Here is a 9,558-nt window from a genome sequence, read left to right as displayed (position 1 = left end):
TATATATATATATATAGCATTTAAAAAATAAACAGAAATAATCATATATTTTTTATTTAGTAATTACATTTTTATATTAATTTTTTATTTTTATTTAATTTTAACTTTTATAATTAAATAATTTAGGGGTTTATGTTAAGTTACAAATAGCTCACAATCGTACATGTGTACTTACATTTAACTGCACTCAGCCTAGATCTTTTAATGTGCGTCTCATGTAAACATCCACTACAAAACCTGTCCAAACTAGATCATGTGAATCTCAAACTTTCCTTTGATCTTAATTAGATCCCCAACACAATCATCTGAAGAGTTGATTCTCGATCACAAACATCACAAAACATCTGCTGGATGTCGACGGGGAATGTTTTCGCTTCACACCAGAGAAGAGCAAACGCTGTAGAAATGACACATCCAGATGTAAACCCACAGTTAGACGTCTGACAAACACGTGAAACAGACCGAAAGAGACGGGCGGCACAGAAAGAGAATTTTAAATAGATTTTAGAGGAAAGAGAACGAGCGCGAGCGACGTGGTGGTCTGTCACGATGTTAACGGATTGATTCTCATTAAGTGATATAAATGAGTGTCTCTCTTCAGACTGTCTGAGCTTTAAACAAACCACAAAGACTTTAAGACTTTAAACTTCACAATCCTCCACAACCCATGGACTAATGCATCAACATCCTGACTCACAGGAAGTGCTCGTGTTCCTTCTCAAAAGCCTCTCTACCGTCTCCAGAAGGCCTGAGTCTTTGAAGAAAGCGAGCATTTAAGTCTCATTTTTGAAGTGAAGGAGAGCTGAAGGTGAGCCAAAAACCTCCTCGACTCATCTAAAGCACAGCCTGACTCACAATGAACACTGCACATTTATACTAGTCTCAATATTACAAAGACGCTTCATTTCACAGCTAGAGTAGACCATCATTAAACTGGTCATGTGACTCAGAGAGCCACTCTGATTGGCTGAACTCTACAATGCTTCCTGTCAAATTAAATGCTGCAGCGAAATCTAGTGAGCTGACTATCTAGACAGTACTTTATGCATTATTATAGTTAACAAACTAAAACTGAAATTAAAACTATTAAAAAACGTTTGTTTTGCTATTATATCGTATCGACCGAAATTAAGAAATATATCGTGATATCAATTTTGGCCATATCGTCCAGCCCTAGTTTTGCTTGAAATAATTGTTAATTGAAAATATTTTTATTTTAAAATTTCTAAGTTAAAAGTAAAATTTGAACTAAATGAGTAAAATAATATGAAATAAAATGAGTAAAAACTATATAGACAAGTAGGCTTTAAAAAGGTAATTTTTTAAATAATAAAACAACAAAACTACCAAAAAATTTAACATTCACAAGATTCAAAATCTTTATAAAAACTATAATAGTATAATATGCTAAAAACACTGATGCATAGTTGCATTCCCAACAAAATGCATGTATGCACTTTAGAAAAGGAAATCCCAGAATGCATTGCAACACGCACAATAAAAAAAAAAAACTGCATATTGCAAACAAACCATTTAACACCAGTATGCAAAAAAAAAAACTAATTAAAAATGCAGCCAAAATATGCCCGATATTTGTGTGCTGGCTGTTTTTATGCGTATTAGAGCAGCATATCATTAGCCAGCTTCAACCTCTGCTGTAATCAATGATAAGCACTAGTGAGGGCTCTAGTGTGCTTCTCAAGAGAGAGCGCTAATGAGACGCTGCCTATAACGAACGATTCAATCACTCACGTCTGAGCTTTCATTCGAGTTTCACGTCTGTTAGGATGCTGCCTATGTAGGCGGCTCACTAGTATGCGTCTCAATCACTCTTGTGCACTCAAATGTTCACCACATAAAAACGTGCATAATGTCACTATATTGACTTACCAGAAACGTTGATGTGTTTTCTTCACTCTCAAAGCGTCAGAAATGGAGGATGAGCACATGATGACACTAAATGAAGATGCGTGATGGACTAAATCATGATACAGGGAACTAGGGAGCAGAATAACAGACAAAAAATTGAATGAGAAAAAATAACAAATTTAACTAAATGAAACTGAATTTAAAAATTAAAAGATTACAGATGGAGTTGGTCATGTGACTCAGAGCTCCACTCTGATTGGCTGAGCTACACAAAAAGTGTACTTCCTGTCATATTAAATTCTGCAGTAGCACCTAAAATGATTCCAGAAGCCATAAATGAACAAGTTAATCATCATAAAAAGGATATTATGACAATGTAGCTCAACTGGAAACTAGGGCTGGTCCGAATACCATTTTTTGAGCTTCGGTAGTAATCAACACCGAATATTCGAAGCTTCGGAGGAAGGGGGCTGAACATATTTCGGAGGGAGGGGGCTGAACATATTCTTCTCTCAACACGTGTCTACACCGGACGCCGCGCCGCGACAAAATACAATAGAACCTATTATGCAGTCTACACTGGATGCGGCGCACGTGGCGCGACAAATTCCTGACAGTAAACTGCTGCTGCATTCTATTTATGACGTATTGACACAAACTTCAAATGATTTTCAACGGTCACTTTGTCATGTCCAGTGTAGACAGACTTTAGCTGTTGTGGCGCGGCACGACAACTGTCGCTTCCGGTGTAGACACGGTGTAATAAAGGCGGGTGTGTTGCTTTTTGCAGTGTCGCATTTTGGTGCAATATGGACACGCGACACGTTCAGAATTAATAAACTTTTAATAAACTACAGCGCAAGCCGGAAGCCGCGGGCAGGGCTTATATGCTTCGAGAATGAACACTGCACTAGTGATACGAAACACACAGGTCTGTTAAGAGCAATACTTTTAATATAGACAAATTATTATTAGGCTGGGCTACTGTACTGTAGAGTCGATTCCTCGACTCTAAATAGCTCTAGAGTCGGAGTCGACTCCAGCACTGGAATCGATTCTCGTTGTCGACTCCGAAATCGCGGAGGTCTTCACTGATTCTCAAATCTCTATATAGTGTCTGGCAATTTAGTGTAGTATATCAGCAAAGAGTGAAGGAAATTAAAGTGAAGATCCGTTTGCAGTTCAGTAGCAGCAGCACGGGCTCATTGTGCTTTCACATAAGACGCGTTTGAGTGCGCTATGATTTCGCGGGTGTTTGAAACGGGCCGTGCACGCGTGCGTCGGATAGCTGGAGTTGTGGCAGAAACGACTTTTCCCCCTTACTTTTATCCTACGTGAAGGTTACTTTAGAAATAAATAACAGTCATAGTAAATTTAGTTTGTAATTATACATGCTTCTGTGACAGCTTTGTAGTTTAATTGATGCTTTGTTATGCGACGTTATGTTTAATGCAATGCAATTTGGTTTTCCATGGTTAACCTAGGCTATTTGTGTTCAATCATTAACCTTAAATCATTAAAAACTCACATAATAAACAAAAAAAAAACAAATCAATAAGTTTACATTCGTATGCATTTATTCATTCACTAACTGCTTGTTTTCTTTAAAAAAAAACACTAGCTTTTCTAATCTTTTTGTATTCTATTTGTTTTCTTTTTATTTATTATACAATTAACAAAAGCAAAAAAGGCCTCTAACATTAGCTTGCTCTGTTCTTTTTCTATTCTATCCATTTTATTTTTATTTATTAGCCTATATAATAAAAAATAAAAAAAACTTGCTATGTGTAGCTACTGTGTTAGGCTAACTGAGACTTGTTATAGCATTTGCATATCATTGCTCTTTTGTTGATTTTGATTGCTTCCATTGTCCTCATTTGTAAGTCGCTTTCGATAAAAGCGTCTGCTAATTGACTAAATGTAAATGTATTTTAATTATTTTTAATATCAATGCTGTTTAAGACAATAGCGCCATCCCCTGACCATTATAATGTGACTAATTCATAGCTCATTTAAAGGTAATGTCACCGCTAGAGTAATTTGGACAGTCACGCTAAATGGAGTCGAGGATGGTGGGAGTCAGGAGTCAGAGTCGACTCCGAAAAACCTGGAACCGAACACCCCTAATGCCAGGTGTTCGAGGAAAAAAAAAATTTGAATCTCAAAATTGAAAATCGAATGCCAACCTACCGAACGAATATTCGAATATTCTGGTTCAGCCCTACTGGAAACACACAATAAAATATATTATAAAACACTAAAACAATAAATTAAGCAACAAAATTATTAAGTGTACAATGTTTTCATATGAATCTAACATCTTGCAGATTTGCATTTTTTAATTAAACAGACACGCATATTAAAATAAATAATTTTTTGATGAAGAACTAATTTGTTTTTGAGGATTTTAAGATTCACCAATCAACCTCTATGAAAAATGAATGCTTAACGTCTGGAAAACCACAAAAAAAATAAATAAATAAATAAAGGGGAAAAAAAATCTTTTTTTAGGTCGTGTGACTCTGAGCTCCACAAAAATGTGCTTCCTGTCGTATTAAATGCTGCAGTTTCATAGGATAGCACATAAAATGCTGCTGGAAGCCGTAAGTAAATTAGATAATCATCATGACACTATAATGTAAAATATGCAATAAAATATAAGCTTACGCTTAATTATTTACGTGCACAATATTCTTCATACAGATCTTACAGGTAAGAGGTAAACTGTGTGTATTTTCTAAGTCAGCTGTAAAATCCACGTCAACAGCTTCAGTCATGTTGAAACGCAGCCGCAAACATGCAGAAACCACTGAACGAGCATCGAATCACAGTTCACAAGAGCAAGCGCCGTCCAATGAAGAGAAATCAGCCGCAGTGGCAGGTGATGTCAGCGGTCACTGGTTTGAGTGATGGCTGGAGAAATGAAGTGTGTGTGTGTGTGTGTGTCTCACGAACACATCACTGCTGATGCTTATTAGTGTTCGCTGACTGCAGCTGTTTCTAGAGTAAACAAACCAGTAACCAACTTATTAAAAAACGCCAATGGACATGTGCTGCAGGTTAAACACACACACACACACACAAGGCAGATTTGTGTCGCACAAGTGTACGAATGCACATTTGTGTTTGGGAGGGGAAAGAATTTACCTTCATATTTCAGTTATATGTCATCACTAACAGAATAATAATCTTGTGATAGCAACTTTCACAATCTTAATCTAAGGGTCTATGAAAAGAGCATCTCCAAAGGTCACACAGCTTTTACCGAAATTACTTCTTCCATCCTCGCTGCTCCTTGATCTTCGGTAGCATCTCATGATCAACAGTTTCACCCGGACACACACCGAGAGGAAAAACACAACGCTCCATGGAGAATTAGAGGAGGAGAGATGAACACGACAGGTCACTGTGAGACCGCTGAACACACGAAGACAAAATACTGTTCCCTAATCAGACCACAACAACCTAGTGCTGAAGAAATGCCACAGTCCAGAGAGATTCTCCACTGAATATACACCTCAGTGCAAGTCGAAACCTAAATACTCACTATAAAACCAATCCTTTAAGTCAAAAAAAAAAAAAAACACAAAAAATATTTATTTCTTTATTTGGGACAGTGCTATTAATCAATAGTAAAATACTGTAAATGAGTCAGAGTTAGCCCCATTGGCTAATTTTCATCTGTTGCCAGATTTTAAAAAGGCAACCTAAAAATCTGAAACACAGAAAGTTATCACACATAAACATACAATAATATTTACAATTACATACAATAACACCTCTATAGATAATAATGGCAGTATCATTTAAAAAACAATTTGCACAAGATTACAAATTTGATTTGCTTTTATCCATTTCCTTCATTTATATTTAAATGTTGAATAATTTGTACTACTCTTTAATTCAGTTGGTAGAGTATTTCAATAATTAATGGCTCTAACTGAAAAGACTGATGGTCCAAATCTTCCTCAAAAACAAACCAGTACTTTAGAATAAACAAATATTTGTTTGTTTGTTTATTATAAAATAAATAAATAAATAAATAGTTTCTGATGAAAAGTTAAAATAAAAAAAGATAAACATTTTTAAAATGTAAATAAATAAGAAATTATTTGTTTTTGAGAATCTTAGAATCAGAATCTTAAAGTCCGGAGAACCACAAAAATACATATACATAATAAAAATAATAATAATAATAATAAATTAATTAATTAATAAATAAACAAACATTTGTTTATTCTAAACAACTGGTTTATTTGAGGAAGATTCAGTAATTAACCTCTTTGAAAGATCAATGCTGAAGAATAAATAAATAAATAAATAAACAAACAAATAAATAAATAAATGACTGATATGTTTTTTTACAATCTTTAAATTCACAAATCAGTGTCTTTTAAGATCAATGCTTAAAGTTTGGAGAATCACAAAAATAAAAATTAAAATACAATGTAAAATTTTTTTTAAAGTAAATGAATGAATGAATGAATGACTTTTCTAATTTGTTTTTGAAGATCTTCCAGTCAACCTCTTTGAGAGTTCAATGCTTAAAGTCAGGGGCGCCGTAATGGGGGGGGGTTAGAATGATTCCAAGGGCCCAACGAGGGAGAGGGGACCCGACTCAATATGCTGTTCTGGAGGCCCAGAAACCATAGCGGCAACAGAGACCAAACCAGACAGTCAATGATGATTTTGTTAATAGTATACGATTTTCAACGTCTTCAAGACATCACAGCGACAATTCTAGCAGACAAAGGGAGTCGAAAACAACAGAATGTTTAGAACAGCATGTGTGTGAATTAAAACTTTACTGCCGTAGAAAATGAGATTCCTCTTTATGCCATTGCTATTCATCTGACGTGTGCTGTGCTGCGGTGAGCGGTCCGGCGGGTCTGCGCTCTTTGTTTCATTACTGTGAGGTCAGAGGAAAACAGAGGTTTTAAGTTGTTGTTGACATTAATTAAGCCTCGTTACCGCAGGCCACGGTATTCCCAGCGGCGGGAAAATGAACGCAAAGGTATTGAATACAAGAAAGTTCAGCTGTCCATCACTCTAGAGATGCAGAAAGCAGTTCGCTTTTAGACGCTTCACTAAAAAAATGAGCAATAACACAATTAAAAAACACTCTGCTCGACTTAATTGGGTGAATCTCACCAAAACATGGCCAGTCGTAAGGAAAGACAAAGCAATTATATACTGTTTTTTGCATTATAACATTATTTTCAAAGACCATAGGGCTCAGTGGGCCTAAATTCATATTAAAACTTGGGCATATCGACAAATAAAGATCCTCCTAATCTTTCCATAACCTGTCAAAGCTATTTAAAGGAAACACAGTCTTGGTTGAAATCCATTGCAGTCTGATCTTGCCAATCGTCCCCTAGAAATGCATCACAAGATCATACAAGCGTCCAGGCATGCATGTCAAATAATCCAGAACGTCAGAGCACATTCAGATGGCTTTCCTGATCCTACTGTATCGGCCCTCTTAATATTCCTCATGAATATCGGCTCTGATCACATTCTGCCCTTTAATTTCATGGTGAGCGACCCACAATCCGGCGTGCGAACACTTTGATCAGCATGATGCATGCCTGGGTTCATCAGCACCTATTTATTCATTGCATTAGTCATCTATTGTTCACGCAATTGCCAAAACTTCTTAACTGAATACAGAATAAGCATATTTTACACAATCCTTTCCATTTCCCAGAGCGTCTGCTGCATATAGTTTGAAGAATATGTTCAATATCCAGGCACTACAATTATGGCTAATTATAGTATGACTAGAATCTTGAAATGCATGTAATGATTTTTCCTCGCTCTTCCTGCAATGAAAACAACAAATAGGCCAATTTAGGGAATTATATAAACCTAGAATCTCAAGCATCTTTGGCTAGAAAGGAGGGAGGTTAAGTATTTAACTTAAGTAATGCAAAGCACTGTGCTGCCATGGTATACAATGGTATAACCCACAACAAAATATAGCTGAAATACTAATATTAAGGTATTTTTAATCACTACACACTATGGTTTTACCATCTGATACTATCAAGGTAACAAAAGTCATGGAATAGATTAAATTTGAACCATGTTTTCTTTGAAACACCTTGGAAAAACAGGTAAATTCAGTATAGTTCATATCAAAATACAATAGCACACCCATTGTACCTCGCCAAATTAAAAATGAACATTTTAAGGAATAGCAATTTCACGTTGTTAGACAATATCATTACAATATTAACAAAGACATAATTAAAGTGCCTTAAAAAGATCATCGCTGACCCATAGTACTTTTTCACAAGGTTCAAAAGCCACAGAATGATATTTCTGGGCACAACCATAAAGATTACACCATGGTATTCTTTGACAAAACCATTCAGTACCACGGAATAAATCAACATTTAACACCATCAGTGATTCATAATTCAGCCACAGGACTTTTATGAGGTTAAAAAGCCATACAATGGTAACACCACGTTTTAAACCAAAGTAATGCTGTGTTTTGGATACCACCAATATACCAAGGTATTGTTTGAAGTGCCTTAATGAATAGGTTAAACAAACAATACCAACGTATACCGATACCAATAACAGAAATACCACGGTATTGTTGTACTAGTACCTTAAAGTACCACAATATCACCATCATATACCATGGTACCACCTGTCAATAACCCCAGTGCAGTTGTGTTGGTGATGAACCGCTCTGCGCATCTCCATCATTGTGCCGTTCGCGCGCAGTTCGGCTTCAAATGACAGCCGTTAACGAACCTCAAACCCGTTCACAAGTACAGAACCGGATCGAGCCCACACATCTTACCGTTGTTGGATATATGGTTCTCCACGTCGTCGCTTCCAGCTTGTCTGAGACTGGCACTAAGTTGGATGTAGAGTCCCATACAATGTAAACTCCTCAGAATCACTCCAAACGCGCCCATCACTGCTCCCTGCAAAACACTCTCTCACATCAGGTGGAAATATACGGCTTTAAGAGATAGATCCAGGTGTGGTGAGTGTTTGCTGGTGGCTTTTGTCCCTGATGACAGCAGCAGGAGCGGCTGAGAAGAGGCTGCGTGTGTTTGCAGTCGCCCACTGATGCGATTTGAGTCTCCACGAAGAGAAACTACCCGGATCTAACCGATGCGGCGGAGGGAACAGCGCGAGGAGGAAGTTCGGCGGCTGAGGAAGTTTGAAAAGGAAGTTCACAGCGAGCCGGTCAACGGTCGTCCTGGGTTGAGGTAAAATTACATTTTAAAATGTTTCTGAGGTAAATTTAACTTATGACTTTGAATGCAGAGGGTTATATTTAAGTAATCAACAAGTATAATATTTCTGACCGCAGAATTAGAATAATAACTTTGTGATGTGTTTTTTTTTCTCGTATATTTGATTGCGCACAACTAGTGCCTACTATACATATACTGAATACTGCCCATTTTATAAATAGTGGGCAATTAAATTGACATTAAAATTGATGTCAAAAAACAGGTCAAATATGCAAATAAAATTGACGTTAAAAGTTGATTGATGTAAATTGAACGACAAACATATTGGCCTATATCTTTCATATCATTCAAAATTGATATCAAAATATTCATTTAATACCATTAATAGGGAAGGAGATGCATTTAACGTATTTCTTAAACCAATTTCAGGTGTGGGATTAACTTCCAACTTTATTTATACATC

The 9,558-nt window shown here is 36.4% G+C and overlaps 1 protein-coding gene across 1 annotated transcript in view; it reads right to left on the bottom strand.

The window, feature by feature from the left end:
• Positions 1–8,950, bottom strand: part of LOC107752208 (V-set and transmembrane domain-containing protein 2-like protein) — a 68,695-nt gene extending 59,745 nt beyond the window's left edge. Inside the window, exon 1 of the mRNA XM_016568109.1 lies at positions 8,690–8,950. Within this exon, the coding sequence (XP_016423595.1) occupies positions 8,690–8,807 (118 nt within the window). The 5' untranslated portion in view covers positions 8,808–8,950. The remainder of the gene's footprint in view (positions 1–8,689) is intronic.
• Positions 8,951–9,558: the final 608 nt, after the last annotated feature.

The sequence above is a fragment of the Sinocyclocheilus rhinocerous genome, unplaced genomic scaffold (assembly GCF_001515625.1).
Source record: "Sinocyclocheilus rhinocerous isolate Xijiao unplaced genomic scaffold, SAMN03320098_v1.1 scaffold1462, whole genome shotgun sequence".
Classification (NCBI taxonomy): domain Eukaryota; kingdom Metazoa; phylum Chordata; class Actinopteri; order Cypriniformes; family Cyprinidae; genus Sinocyclocheilus; species Sinocyclocheilus rhinocerous.
This window is presented reverse-complemented; position numbering and strand designations above follow the sequence as displayed.